Source organism: Pteropus alecto, unplaced genomic scaffold (assembly GCF_000325575.1).
Source record: "Pteropus alecto unplaced genomic scaffold, ASM32557v1 scaffold76, whole genome shotgun sequence".
NCBI classification, from domain to species: Eukaryota; Metazoa; Chordata; class Mammalia; order Chiroptera; family Pteropodidae; genus Pteropus; species Pteropus alecto.
This window is the reverse complement of record NW_006443138.1, coordinates 21,177,064-21,193,347: the sequence shown is the minus strand read 5'-3', so window position 1 is coordinate 21,193,347 and position 16,284 is coordinate 21,177,064. Positions and strand designations below refer to the sequence as shown.

At 35.5% G+C, this 16,284-nt stretch overlaps 1 protein-coding gene across 3 annotated transcripts in view; it reads left to right on the top strand.

Moving 5' to 3' along the window:
* KITLG (KIT ligand) overlaps positions 1–16,284 on the top strand; it is an 83,722-nt gene that overhangs the window by 42,187 nt on the left and 25,251 nt on the right. For all 3 annotated transcript variants that reach the window (XM_006923813.3, XM_006923812.3, XM_025040997.1), the window contains one exon: positions 4,449–4,511. In XM_006923813.3, coding sequence (XP_006923875.1) covers positions 4,449–4,511 — 63 coding nt within the window. The remainder of the gene's footprint in view (positions 1–4,448; positions 4,512–16,284) is intronic.

Below are 16,284 nucleotides of genomic sequence, written 5' to 3'. Positions count from 1 at the left end.
GCACCACATTTTATGTACAGTGTCAAGGAAATCATGAGTTACTTCTACAGCATTTTGATTCTTACCTAGAACTTGGGAGTGTCTCACCAATGACGTCTAAGCAACCACTGATTTCAAGACGTTTGAGGATCTCGATGACATTTGAATCATGAGATCCAAAGTTTTTTTAGATCCACGATCTAGAAAGTTAAATATTCTGACCTTGAGTTCTTTTTCTCCCGAGTCCAGGTACCTGCAGGGTATGGTATGCAGCCCATGCCTGTGTGACTGGCAAAGACTTTTTCTTGGCCAATATCAGCCTTTTCTCATGCTCCCTCCCTCCCCATGCCACTGATACGATCAATCCTTAAGACATCCAAAGATAGTAAATGGGCCCAACTAATAAAGTGAGCCCATCCTCAAGTAACCTGTTTTAGGAGTTTTACACGTTTTACAATCTGGCATGGTATGGTATTGACATCTTTGTACTCCAAACTACAAAGCTCGGTAGGATAATTTGGCCTTTAGTAAAATTTTCCATCAGTTAAGTTCCATTTTATTTATTTATTTTTGCCCTGGACCTTTTTTACTAGAGTAGATTTGTTTTCAAAATCTGTAGCCTTGGTTACTTATCCATTTAACCTACCAACAGGATACTTTCCTAAAATCTAAACCGTGTTTCTGCTCTTTTCAGCTTCCAGTCTCTGTATCTACTGAACGCTGTTCATAACTTTTCTACTCGTCTTCTAAACTGCTCCCTATCACTCGTTGTTTTCTCCTGGTTCCAATCCATCCTTCCAGACTAATCTTCCTAACTTACTAGTCAGTTCCCTCTTAAACTAAACATTCAGTATGGTGCTCCTGCTTAACACGAGAAAAATAATAGACTGGATTTTTAGTAATTATCTCGTTTACTCCCTTCATTTTACAGACAAGGAGTAGAAGTTCCACAGAGAGAAAGAGATGTACCTAAGACAGAAATGACTTGCTGTAGGGCTCTGGTGGTAGAACTGGTCCCACTGACTTCACTGCGTCCCCTTGGGCCTCCTTAGCCCAACATTCAGGTCCCTCTCTAATGTGGCTTTCCTGGAATATTTCTTACCTCTTTTCTTAAGGAGCCTGATTTTTCTGTCCTTGGTCTCCCAAAGGTACCGTGCGCTTTCCCATTTTGTCTTTGCATATGACCCTTCCTCCCTAGGCTAATGTCTCACTCCTTTGCAATTAATAATAAACTCATAGTCATTCACATGCCATGCTGAAGCACTAAGTATTTTAATGTTATTTAATTCTCCTTTAGTCTTTAAAAATCCACTAGCTAGATTCTCTTATGTTTTCATTTTACACACGTGGAAACTGAAGCTAAAGTAGGTTAAATTAGCCACCCAAGATCTCCAAGTCAGTGTGTGGCAGGGCCTGCATTTAACCTGAGCTGTGTGTTTCCAGAACTTGTGCTCTGACTCTTAACAGCAAACTAACTACCTCAAAGGAACATTTTGGAAGTTCCAGGCCAAAGGCTCCCTCTGCTCTATCAGACTTTCCACAGTGATCAGTATCCATCACAGAAGCTGAATTTATCACAAGGTTATCTGTGCTTTCAAAATGCTATTTAACATGCCATAAGTGCTTACAAAGTAATATAATTCATGAACTGACCATAAAAATCTACAACCTCACTTCCTAAATTCTCTTCCAAATGTAATTGGAAAGGAACCAATGCAAGGCAAGAAAGTAATGAAGGGGAAAGAGACTGCTCTGTAGATAACTGTGCTGAGACCAGCACAGATCTTACCTCCACCAGGAACTCCTGATACCTGTGACCTTGAGATGACAGTCAGCCTCTCTGAGCCTCCATGTCTTCATCTGTAAAGTAGGCTTAATGGTATATATCTTGTGGGATTGTGGTAGAGACCATGTGTTAAAACTTCTTATAAATTGTAAAGCATTTTTCAAGAATAGTACTGGTTTTCAGTCCCATTAGAAATTAAATATCAATAAATCAGTTTAATGCAGTAATTATTTTATTATATACCCCCTCAGTGGTAAGGTGTGGAGATTTCAGTGTATTGGTCAGAAAACTTTTTGTAAGGTTTCTTTGACTTCTTTGAACCAGTTTTTTACATAAATTAATAAAATGGCATATCCCTTACAGTTTCTCTGCTCTTTAGGTGTATGTAGTCAGATCCTAAGTTTTCTGAATACTGATTTGATCAATTTTATATTTCTTTTTTGATTATGTAAGTTAAGCTTAAAAGAGGGCTGGATTGTCAAGCAGTTTGTGTTCAGAAGAAGTGCCACTTCTTGCCATGTTTCTCCATGTGGAATGGCTTTAATTTACATGGTTGGTTCATAATAAAATAGAATGTTGCTGCTCAGTCTGATTCCAGCCTTGACACCTGAAAAGGTGTTAGTTGTGTCTTTGCCACCAAGGCTTACATAAAATGAATGAGTCATTTTGTATGTCAAATACGAAGATCCAAAAGACAAAAGAAATTATGGAAGCATGGTGAGAAGTTTGAGAGGAAGAAAGTTAAGTGTAAAGAGCAAGAATATAACCTCTAAATTAAAAATAAAAAATACCACTTTCTGTGGCAGCCCAGACACGTTTTCAATAAGTGGCAAGGATTCTACTATTTTATTAATTCATTGAGGATGGCATAAGGAGGGATGATGGTAAGCCTCATGAGTGGAAAATGCCCAGGATGAGTATGCAGAGAGGAGGTGGAAACAAAATGGAGTTAAGAGGCAAGGGAGGCTCTGCTGTCAGAGATCTGAGTTCTAGTGCAGACTTAACACAAAGTAGCTGTGTGACCTTGGTCAAGTTCCTTCACCTCTTTGTACCTCATTCATCTGTTAATCAGAGATGATATGTCACAGGGATCTGAAGACTGGGTGCGATCATACAACGTAAGCTCTTAATGAGCACAGTGCCTGGCACATAGTAGATATTTGGTGTTAGGCTCGAGGCTGAGATGAGTGAGTGTGAGGTGGCACTGCTAGGGGCAGAATGGGAGTGAACACAGTGGGTTCAGTTACTGCCTTGACTTCCCTTTGACTACTTATTTTCAATCCGTGGTTGGCAATCAATATATGCAAAGGGCTGACCAGCAGTTATACGTGGATTTTCAACCCTGCAGGGGCTAGCATTCCTAATCCCCGCGTTGTTCAAGGGTCAACTGTATTTACTTATTATGCCTTTGTCTGGATTATTTTCTCACCAAATTGTTCTCAGATTCTAGAAGCTGTTGGCAAGGTCAAGAGGAAACATGGATTGTGTTATGGGAGAATTGTCAGAGATGACCTAGTTCAGCAAACACGCACAAGATCCTAGTTTACTATGGGGAAGAGTAAAGTTTTTAGAGACAGGAAGAGAGGAAGATAAGTCTGCAAAAGCAGACTTTTACATTGTACATTCTTTGAAGACCCAGTGTGGGCTAAATCAGTTGTTGGCTATATTATTCAGATGGGAATTTTAACAGTGCCAGAAGGCTGGGGTGAAAGAGTTGGTGCTGTATGTAGGAAAGGATTTGAAGAACCTAGAACTCTGTATGCCTTGAAGTCTCAGTATGGATTGAGTGTTTATGATGTGTTTGCCACATTCAGTTATCTCAGTTTATGACTATTTGACATGAGTCCTTGGACTCCATTTTATAGATGAGAGAAACCAAAGTACAGAGTTTAGATTTGTTTTAAATTTCCTGGTTCCAAATAAAGTTAATTGTTCAATTTATGCATCAATGACTGATAGAAGTGTGTTAGATATATTTTTAAACCCTTTAAAAGAAACCAGGTAAACATTTGAGGCATCTCAAATGTTTCTTCCTAGGTAAGTGGATTAAATTATATCACAGAACTGAGTTTTTCTAAATTATTTAAATTATAAAGCATCTTTATTTCACAAGTAGCATTGTTCTTTTGAAGTTTCACAGACCCTTTTTCCCAAGAACAATATAGAACAGTAGTTCTCAAACTTGAGCACTCATCATTTTGAGTAAGATTCCGTAGGTCTGGTGTGGCCTGAGAATTTGCATTTCTAACAGGTTCCCTGGTGATGTCGACGTTATTTATCACTTTGAGAACCACTGACAAGAAAAATATATTGTATTCCTGATCCTGCGGAGGAACAAGTAGTAAAATAGTCCTGGAAGGGAATTCTAAGACCACAGATGGCAATCGAAGTTCATTCAGATCATGTTTCTAAAGCTCTGTAGGTTATGTACTTAGCCACGCATAACTGAATTTGGAGTTCAAAAGATTTGCATCATCACCTACTTTATTTTTAGAGATTGCTTTGATTACAAAGGAAATCAAGAATGAAAAATTACTATATATGTAAATATTAAAATTCCATGGTAATTTAAAAACATAACAGGTTTGTATGTGTTTTTCTTCAAGACACTGAAAACAGTATGATTAGGTGATATATATGGATTTTCTTACAGTCTTATTTTTCCTTTTTTTGTTCTCTGTAGGTGGCAAATCTTCCAAAAGACTATAAGATAACCCTCAAATATGTCCCCGGAATGGACATTTTGGTATGTAATCTGTACATTTCTGAGTTTCATTTTAGTAGCTGATAAGAGATGAGGTGATCGTGTTAACATAGGAAATTAGCTGTCATTTAGGTATTTGCTAATTGTCAGAATTTGAAGAAGGTATCTTTGGAATTTGACTTACATAGTTTTATTCCTCAAACAACTGCTAAACTTTAGTCATGGATGAACATTTCAGAACTTGTGTCCTAGATCTGTACTCCTAAAGTGACTAAGATCATCTTCCTTGGAGCTTGCCACAAATTTCTCTTTTTGCTTTAGTCTCTCCCCAACAAGACTTGACTGTAAAATTACGTAAATTCTTTTTTATATCTGAAAAGGTCCTGTATAAAAGTCTCTTTCCAATTTAACTTGAGAACACAAAATATTTTATCTCAGAATTTATTAGCTTTGTGATAGATTCTTAGAATCTTACAATAAAAACATGAGGTTATGATTATAAATACTTTATTAGTGTAACCAAGAAATCATTTTTCTAATTACCTATTAGATTCATATATGAAAAAATATTTCAAGCATGGGGAATAATGTAATGCCTGTGTACCCATCACATAGCTTGTCAGACCTTATCACTATGCGATATTTGCTTCAAATATATTTTTTTTAATAACGAAACATTATAAATATAGCAAAATCCCCTGGATGCCCCTTTCCTATCTCCAGTAGTCCCCACGTTGTCTCTTAGGGATGTATTTATCTCTTAGAAACAAATATTCTGAGCTGGAATTTTTCATTTCAAAGCATGATTTTAGGACTTGGCATGAAGATAGCCTCCCCCGAAGTTGCGTCGAGCAAAACAGCACACAGTAACCCTCATGCTCTTCTACTTTTATTGCAAACTGTGCATCTATACATAAGAGTATATTTTTGCATATTTTCATATCTTATGTTAATGCCACTATACTTCATATACTACTTTGCAACTTGCTCATATTTTGTAACATGCCTTTGACATATAACATGTTGCTCCATGTTGATTCATTTTCACTACTATATTGTATTAATTTCAAACCATTCAGGTTACCCTACTCTGGAAGTTGACATCTTCCTTAATTTATCACTTACTATACATCTACCTTGTGCAGGTTGTCTTAGGCTTTGAGTGATATTGTGGATGAGTCCATCAAAATTATAACCAGTTTAAGTGTGCTTAAGCACATCACTGAGTTCTTGTGCTTAAAAAGTCTTTCAAAGACTATAAGGTTATTTCAAGAGAATGTCAGAGGCATAATTCTTTTCATTAGTTCATGCTCTAAGGCTTACTTTACTTTGAACATGTTATCTTCCTGTCGAACCAGTTATCTTGAAGTCTAGCTCTGTTTTACTGGATTAGGGAGAGTTCTCTGGAAATAGGAATGTAAAATTATAGCAGCCTGAAAGTTAATTAATCATTCGTTCACTCAGGCAGCAAGTATTTGTTTAGGAAAAGCTATGGAAATAGCACTTCACCACACACTTTAAGAAACAAACACATGTCAATTTAAAAACTTCAGTAATACCTGGGGAGAAATTATTTGGTGTTTATCAAAATGATTTCACATATTTATCTCCTTGGATGGTTAGCAAAACCCTGTGAGGAAGGCAGGATAGATAGCTAAGGTAACTCCTATCTTACAAATGATACTGATACACAGAGGTTTACAACTCTTCTCCCCCTCCCCCAAGTAATTTTGCCCAAGGTTGTATAACTAGAGAATGACAGTCTTACAAAGAAACCCAGGCCATGTGACTTAACCCTGGGTTACAGAATGTGGTTATCTAAATAATTACACTTGCATGGGGAAAAATATTCTAGTGAAGCATCTAAGTAATAAAGGCACACCCTGCTCTGGATTGTGGAAGCACTTTAGGCCTCCGATTGCCAAATTCACTCAAAGAAATCATGCAGCTCTTTGAAAAACAAGTGTTAAATTGAAAATAATAAAATAGATTATTGTGTGCTGATATAATCACAGATTGTGCTAAATCACAGATTTCAGTATTGACTGGTGATAGCAAGAGCCAAGCTTGTAAAAATAAAGCCGATTCATTGCCACACGTTTTTTTCTTGTTTCTGTAATTGAGAAAAGTCCACTATTATTTGATCTTGGCAAATCGACCTGGCACAACTGGAGTAACTCTGTTCTTGGCTACCACAATTGGCAAGAAAAACAAGCGCATGCATATGGCTTTGAGCAGAAACATGGTCTAAAGCTTTGTTTTACCTTCATTTTAAAATGGTAGTTTCTGCCAAGATCAGAGGAGTTTCCCAGTGGACCGGCCCCTAGTTATTTGTCAGTGGTCAGAGTCCCAGCTGCTTTATCTTTTGTCTTTAAAATATAAACGGTAGAGTGGGAATCAAAATGGGTACCAGAAAAATTCTCTGAGGCCAAAGCAATAAAATTCTGCCTGAGGCCCTGGGCAGAAGAAAGTTCTAGAAGAGAATACACTATGTTTTACTTTTTGTTTTAAAAATCAGATAAATACTCCTGAAAAAGAAAGGCTACTTTTCTAAGGGCTTTCTTAGAAAATTACCTAGCAGGTTCTTTTTCTCAAATAGTAGGGTGTAATCAAACAGTTGATATTTAAATCTAAGGATAATTACCAATTCTGTTTAAACTGTTTGAAGCTATAATATTGCCAGACTCTTAAGATTTTTTAAGTTCCTAACCTAAAAAAAATCCTAAACATTTCTGAGCCTTTCCATTTACTAGTAATGTCATCGTAGAAAGAACAGAAATTGAACTGCTGAATTTGTGCTACACGTCTGCAGTCATTTTCATGTCAATAAAATGACATAAACTATGAGTTGCTTATGGTATTTGAGTAAAAAATTCTTTATCAGTTTTTAATTAAAGTTAAATTATATGTTTTAACTATTTGGAAATAATTTCAAACTTACAGAAAAGCTGTACAATACCCACTTACTCTTTAATCTAGATTCATCTAACATTGCCTTGTTTGCTTTACTAGATGCTTGCTTTCCTTGTGCACATGTGTTTATTATTTTCTAAACCCCTTAAGTAAGTTATAGACATCTCTGTTTACTCCTAAATACTTCAGTGTGTATTTCCTCAGTAAATGATTTTCTCTTACACAACCACAGTGTGGTTGTCAGCTTCATTAAGTTTAGGAATAACTGAAATACTTAAATCTACTAGCTGTATTTCAGTTTTATCAACTCTTTTTGTTTGTTTTTGGCACTTCTTCAAGCACAAGAACCAATCTAGGATCAAGATTTGCATTTTTATATCAACCGTGATAGGCAGACTAATGTTTCCTCAAAGATGTCTTATGCTCTTAATATAATACCTGACATGGCAAAAGGGACTTTGAAGATGTAATTAAGGATTTTGAGATGCGGAAAGTATTCCGGATGATCCAGGTGGACCCAGTCTCCTCACGTGAATCTTTATAAGAGGGAAGGCAGGAGTGTCAGAGCCAGAGAGAGGGGTTTGTAGATATTATATTGCTGGCTTTGAAAAGGAGGAAGGGGACAGAAGCCTCTGGAAAAGGCAAGGAAAGGGATTCTCCTGTAGAGACTCTAAATGAAACATAGCACCATTGAATGCCTTGACCTAATAAGACCTGTTTTGGACTCCTGACCTCAAGAACCGTAAAATAATAAAATTGTGCTTTTTTAAGTCCACTTAAAAAATTAGTTTGTGGAAACTAATTCATCATGTCTCTTTAGTCTCCTTTAAGAGTTCCTCAGACTTTCTTTGTATTTATGATAGTGAAATTTTTAGTAATGTAGCCCTCCCCTTTAAATAAAGCGTTTTCTCTTCGAAACATTTGATGTTTCTTAATGGTTATATTCATTATGCATTCCAAGCTTCTAAACTAAATAAATGATATGTCCTCAGGTTATCACATCCAGAGGCACACGATGTCTAAATTCTCATCCTGGTGCTGTTTTGACCACCTGGTTAAGGTGTTCCACTGTTTCTGTATTTACTTATTAGCAGCTAAGAAGCAGCCTTTGGGGAGATACTTTCAGACCATGTACAATTCCTCATCAAAGTTCCGCCCACAGATTTCACATCTATTGATGATTCTTACCTGGACCAGTCTTTACTCCCTGAGGTACAAAATTTGGCCTGAACAGAACCCACAAGATTATTATGAGGAGGTGAATGCCTGTCACTCATCACACAATGTCTGCACCTCAACATTATTATCTTCTTTTAGATAGGTGTGCATTTCGTAAAAGGTCTTAGGTGTAAGAGGTGTCATCCAATTTTGAGGAATCATGGTTTCCTTCACGGTTTCCTTAAACCTTCAGAAGGTTATACTACTTTGATTGAGTCATTTCCAGATTCAAGAACTCTCATTGTTCCTAATGACAGAAGGCTGATAGCCAGATTTCTGAATCTGATATTCCTGACTCTCCACAGTCTTGCCTCACCCTAACCACCTCATCTTAATACTTGTTATTCTCCAACACAGACCCCCCACCCTAGCCAGGTGCGTTCCTCCTTCTAAAATCACCATGCTTATTCTTAGCTCCAAGACTGTTTAGTGCTACTTCATTTTGCCAGGGATGCCCTTTCCTCTCCTGTTTACTCATCCAAATTCTACCACCGGAATCACACAATATTCGGGGGCTAAAAACGTCTTAATGGACATCTCCTCCAAGGTCAGTTTAAAATCCCTCTTTCTTACAAGGCTATTTACTGTTGTTCCAGACCTGCTGTTTCTTTCTTGTATCATTGCAAAAATTGACATCACTCCTTACAGTGCTTCTGCTTGGCGCTGGGGAGTGCCAAGTGCTCAGCAATACCACGTGGTGTCTCCTCTGTGGACCTTACCTTTTAGTTCATTATCTCAGAAGTTCTATAGAATCAGTACAGAAACTATTCATTTTGGGTACCTGATCATATACTACTTACATAGCTGTTTAAAATTGTACATGTTATGTATTTGTCTCAGGGTATTGTTGTAAAGAGATAGGAAAACTCTGAGATACACTATACATACAATAAACGTCAGATGTCATCATTATTGTTTTTTGTTATATTTTCTCTTTTTACTGTATTTTATTTATCTAAAGATTAGGGATTAAATCTGTCCCTTGTATTTCCTCACCATTCAAGTAGGTAGTAGCTATTCAAGAACTACTTACCAGTCAGCATTTAACTGTTGGCAAAAAAGGTCTGATTTTCAAATGTTGGAAGAGCTCATCTTGTTTGAGACTCCCTTGTTTCTTACTAACAGTAATGAACTTAAATTTGACAACAGGAAGTCCCATTATTCTAAGGATACTGAAAAATAGCATTCCAGTCAAGGGCAAGGATGCAGCTAGGCCTCATAAAAGGACTCCAGCCAGGATTGGAAAGCTACTGACTTTGTCTTTCCTCATCTCTGAATCTGTGCCTCATACTGTTCTGTCTGTCTGTTTCAGTCACCTGGTAGAATGTAACTGTCTCAGAGCTTTCAGATTTTCAGATTACAGTTTTGGACCTGCCCAGAGACTAATTATTAGTTCCTATCACCACTACCAGTTTTGGGAAATGACTTTCTGATCGGCCCATCTGGCTCAGGTAGTCTACCACTGTTCAATCATCTGTGGCCGCAAGGCAATTTCACTAGTTCTAAGTATGGATTCCGAGGGTTGACTCTGGAGTACTTCCTAAAGAAATAGAAACCAGACAGGTAGACACTGTACTCATCTATTTCTACCTCCCATATAATAACATTTCTTAAAAGGGTACGTCTAAAATGTTAGCTAAATTAATAGAATATAGCATCGAATGGTATTTTTAAGTGGCTCTTCCATGTGTTTAAACTAGAGGGCCCATCTTACTAAGTGATTATATTAAGACGCTGTTCAGAACATCTAGACCATTACTTTCTTGATAGAAATACAACAGAAGCCATATATGTAATCTTGAATTGTCCAGTAGCTACATTTAAAAAAAAAAAAACAACTGAAAAAGAACAGGTGGAATTAAGTATAATAAATTTTATCTAGTCCAGTGTATCTAAAATGTTACCATTTCACCTTACAATTGATATGAAATTATTAATGGAATAGTTTACATTTTTTATATTTGAAACCTGGGTATTTCATACCTACAGCATATTCCAGTTCAGACACTAAAATTTCATCAGAAATACTCCATATTTAGTCCCATTTTCATGAAGTTTACAATTGAAAATCCAGATTCATGTACCTAGCTCATTTAAACATACTTTAAAGTTTTCTAATCACTAAATCAAATATCGATTTTAAAATTTAAACAAATCGAAGTTAAGTAAAATTAAAATTTTAGTTCTTCAGTCACACCAGCCACATTTTAAGTAATAAGTAGCCACAGTTGGCTAATGGCCCTCATGTTGACTAGCAAAGATTAGACAGATCCCTTTATTTCACAGATAGAGAAACTGAAGCTCTAAATAGATTAACTAACTTGTCTAAAATCACAAAGTGTGTTAACAGAGTTGAGACTGGAAAATAAGCCTCTAGTTCATCATTGCTGCCCTCACCTCCCCATGCGTTTTCTTCTTCACTGTGCTATTTTGTGTCTGGCTCGGGGACCATTTATAGACCTGCCCTGGGAAACAACACATATTTATAGTGTTTGGGCTGATTACCATCTGAATCAGATTGAGGTTTCTACATCACTTTAATTCAAACAAGAAAATGCGATGTTAGAATGCCTAAAATGAACACTGAAAACCCAGTTGTTTAGAGAAAGGACTAAAATAAATCACAACAAAATCCAGCTCATCCAGAAGGGAGTTAAGATTTTGGAGAATATACACTAGTGATGTGAGCACACGGTATTTTGCAGAGTGCTTTTATAGGAATGTTTTAAATTTGCCTGTCCATGGAATGTTTGAGAGAGGCAGAGGAGTGTCCTCTTTCTAGTCCTAAGAGTGAAAAACGGAGAAGAGAGTTCATTAATGGCAATTGACATTTGCTGTTTGGTTGTGATGATTGCTCAGAGAAATTTGCTTTCATCAGTAGAATTCTAGATTCATTGAAATGAGACAAAAGGAGTCATTTCCATTCTCGGAGATCTCTTAATTGAGCCTAAAGAAGGACCAGTGCATTTGGCCCAGATATGAGACCACAAGAATCATGGTGAACCCGGCAGAAAAAAATACTCATTGATGAAAGAACTAGGCGAGTACTGGAGAGTGTTGGTTCCTCATGTTTCTTTGTTTAAATGTGCGGGTAACCTTTTCACTGCTCTAAGCCTTTGTTTTCCCATTTATGAAATTGGTGGGACTGAACCATATGGTGTTCAGTATCCCTTCCAGATCTAAACTATTGTGATTCTAATGGCATGGCTCTAGATTCTTTTGATTTGCTCAGCTGGAGGTAAATGCTGGAAGCACAAGAGGAATGAAAGGAATGCTTTGTGCCCTGGGCATTCTTACCTCTAATTCTGGCAAGACTGAGGTTTGACACACATTAAAGAAAACAAAACAGAAACATTCAAACTGGGTGGTAATGCTGGTAATTAGATTAGTTGAATTAGAAGACTGGGCCAATACTTTCTGTGACTATTCCTCAGAGGCCTCAGAGTATGAGCCAGTGCTTTTCTCTCTCAGAATCGCTAATGGATATTTTACCTCAACTCCTTTGTAGGGAACTACCGTAGGACCACTAAGGAAGCACACAGGTTTCTGTAGGAATAATACCAAATGGAAAGTGGTGCCAAGTGCATCCACGGGGAAATGTTATACAGCAGGTCTTTGAATTTCATTTGATGTTGTTTCATTATTATAATGTTGATGAGATGCCATAGAACTTAACCCTGGTTAAATATAAATGTAAGTGTAAATAAAAAAATATATAAAAATAAATATAAGCTAATTAGCCTATATTATAATTGGTTTCATTATATTTCATTTCTCTTAAAGTCACAGAACCTATTAACAATGTTAAGTGAGGACTTACTGTAGTATATCTTGCCCACATTTAGTTTCTAATTCCATAAAGCTTATAGTGACTGTTCTTAGAGATTCTCTCTGCATCTAAGACCAATGCAGAATAATGTATCAGATTCTTTCAACTAATAAACCAGAACAGTTTCTTGAATGAAGCAGAATGAGGAACAGGAGAATGCATGCTAGATATAGGAATTCCCCAAAATGTTTTCAAAGCACACAATTTATTTCAGCCTGGGTCTCGAATTTACCAATTCTGGGACAGCAGAGGTGTTATATCACACATCTTATGAAATTTTTATATCTTCTATTTTATATGTAGTTTTAGAACGTGCATGGTTATTTTCATTGTTGGTCTTCAAAAGTGTTCATGTACCTAGTTATGTTTAGAATGCTTTTAATTATACTAGCTATTATATCTTTTATTCAATCAATTAGTTAAATCATTAATTTGGTGCTCGTGGCACTTTAAAATCCCTTAGAAAGTTTACAGTTTTAAACCAGATCTTCAGTGGTAGGAGCGTGCTAGCCAGTCAAGGATATTGCTTCAATAGCATTGATTCAATTAGCATTCTAGAATGACACGTTTTAAATATAGAGGAATATAAAGGATATATTGTCTCAGTAGTCCTAGCTACAGCTGCTGTAATTAATCTAGAAAATGTAAGACAGAAGCTACCAAGAAAGAAGGTAAGAAATTTGAGAGTATGGAGTTAAGGAAAACCCAGACAAGTTTTCTCTTTCAAAGCAAGGACTATATATCTTTTTGTATGTATATATTTGGGTGAATAAAACTAAATTATATGTACTTCAGGAATTTGAAAGGTATTCATTATGTCACCACTTTGACTGTGGCTTTATCAGATTTCCTAATCCTTCACATTCTTCTAGTGAAATAAAGAACATTACATCTTATATTCTTCTATTGAATGTTTGAGTTAATATTTACAAAGAACTATTTAAATTTAAAATGGTCTCTGAAAGATAAGAAATATTGTCCATAGTTACCGTTATTAAGGCTAAGGAAAAATAAAATACATTTGTGAACTTCACAACATTTAATCATCCATTTCCTGATCATAATCTTGGAAGAGCTGAAAAACAGACAAACCTCCTATCATCTCACACATGAAATATTTAGTTTACCATGTTGTGTTCTCTTTGCAAATCATTGGCTATATTTAATTAAAAAGAAAATACAAAACTGCTTGATGTTCTAGTCAAAACTGGTTTCCTCTCTTGCAGGCAGACAAGTCAGAACTGGCTAATATTTAATATTATTTGTTTACCTCAGTTTTATCTTTAATAAATCCAAGAACCTTAAAGAGCTAAAATATAACTATTTAAACAAATTAATGAAAATATAGAACTTTGAATTTATTATAATGTCTTTCCCAAGGAAATTATGGCAAGAATGAATAATGAATGAAATACAATTACAGAACTTTGAGAAATATATTTTTCAGCAGTATGGTCCAGAAGTTCATACCACAACTATGAATGAATTGTTCATTACTTTAAAAGGACAGATATTGGGCTAGGATTAGATTATGAAAGTTGCACGATTTAACTATAAGAAATTACAGGTTTAACTTTGAAAATTTTACTAGAAAGAGTTGATTGCCTGTATCGTTGTTGATAGGTATGTGTGGGTGTAGTTATAGCTAAATTAGAACTTGAATGCAGAATATAAACATGGAGTTCAGTTGAAAATAGAAATAAATAGAATTGTCAACAAGAAGTGGAGTTCCCAGTTTAAAAATAAGATACATATAAACAAAATATTTTTTACTTTTACCACAAAAAAGTAGAGGAAAAAGAACCTGTTTATTTAAAGCAAGACCATAGTAACAAAAGGAATACCCTAGTTCAATTCAAAATAAGAGAATTTAATTTTGGTTTTTCCATGTCGGAAGATCCAGGAAAAGGATAGCTAGACAAATGTACTCAAAGAGTGGAGCAAGGAAAAAGTTTGAGATTAATACATGGATTCTGCTTGCCACAGAAAAATTTGCAGTTACAATAGAATTAACTATTTGGTGAAGGCTCTTCTACCATGTAAATACTATTTAAACTGTATTTATAGTATGTGCTGTATTCCATATTCTAGGAAATCTGCCCTTGGTTGATGAGTTTAATGCAATGGCCTAATTAAATTAATTTCCACTGGAGAGTTGTTTATTCTGCTATCTAAAGCTAGAGCCAACAATCCGAAAAGTTTTGAATGCCTCTGGGAATTAGAGCTTACCTATCTGTAGATAAACAAGTTTCTTTTGGCTGTATTATATTAAAACTGTTCTGTTAAATGAATATAAGATGGCCCCTTTGTATTTAGTATAAATGTAGAATAAATAAATTATTTGACTTTTCCCCACTTTGTTGGTAAGTAGATAGTGGTTTGATTCATTTTACATGGCATCAGTTACTCTCTATGACTGCAGTACAACAGATGTTATATTAAATTATTTAAGATCTTAATAAGCCAAGTCAATTAGCTGTCCGTAATAATTGTCTTATTTTTCTCACTGTAATGTATTAGAGTTTAAAAAAATAAATCAGAGCCTCTACTGAAAAGATAATGTTAATATATTATCTTTTTAGTATAATATATCATACTAAACATAGAGTTGCGTGTAGTGCCAGATGGGCTCTAGAATAATTGGGAAGATCACTTCATGGATTGTATAAATGTCTAACTTTTTAAAATTTAAAATAAAACTAAAAAAAGAATTACCTTTTTCCATTGGGGTTTTCTGAGAATTGATGAGAAAAAGCTGTGAAGTTTTTTTGGTGACTTATTAAAATATTTTTTATATATACAAACTTATGACCAATTACATTTTAAGTAATATCACATTAATTTAAAAAATATTAAACTCCATCCTCATATTCTGAGAAGCTCTTCCTAATAATCTAAACCTTTATTGATCCACAGCCATTTATAGCAGGGGTCAGCAACTATATCCCACAGGCCAGATCCAGTCCAGTGCCTGATTTTGTATGGCCAGCCAGCCGAGACTGATTTTTACATATGAGCATTTGGAGTCTATTTGATGATAGAAAATGCTGACTTTGAACTCCATCTAAGCAAAATGTTGACCCAAAATAAAGAATTCCATTTTCTTGTTAGCAGACCATATTACAAAATAAATTCAGTTATTATGCAAAATAAATTCTATTCAAATATTATTACATTTTTAGTTTTGTAATAAAAATTTTGTGGAAATTTGTTTTCTCTTGTGTAAACATATGCACATAATATCCTTGATTTTTACCTCTTGGCATGCAAAGCCTAAAATATTTACTGTCTGGCTTTTTACATAAAATATGGTCCCCTGAGTGTATTTTTTATCATTCATTCATTTTTGATTCACTCATGCATCAGTTCAGCAAATAGTTTCTGAGCAAATCTCACATGCCAGACACTGTTCCTAGGCACACCATGAGGAAAAAGATTTTATAAAAATACTGCCCTCGTGAAACTTACATTCAAATTATATACATTATCTCCTCACAATTACCTTATTCTGTTATTCCCATTCTAGAGATAGGCAAAGTGAGGTTCAGAGAATTTATGCAGCTTACTATATATAGTCTCTCAGCTGAATTAAACACAGTTATGCCTGATTCTAAGACTTGAGCTTTTAGCTAGTAAACAGGGCTGGCATCATGGACTGGCTTCATGGGCAGGATTCCTTGCTTGGTTTAATGCTCTCCTGTCACCATCTTGAAATTCTTAATCCTTTTTGAACAAGTTCTGAATGATAAATATATTTTTATTTTGACGTTGGCCCCACAAATTACATAGCTGGTCCTTCCTACTAAGATAAAAGTGCTTCTCTCTCAGACCACATTTCAGCCAGGTTTTTTTTTT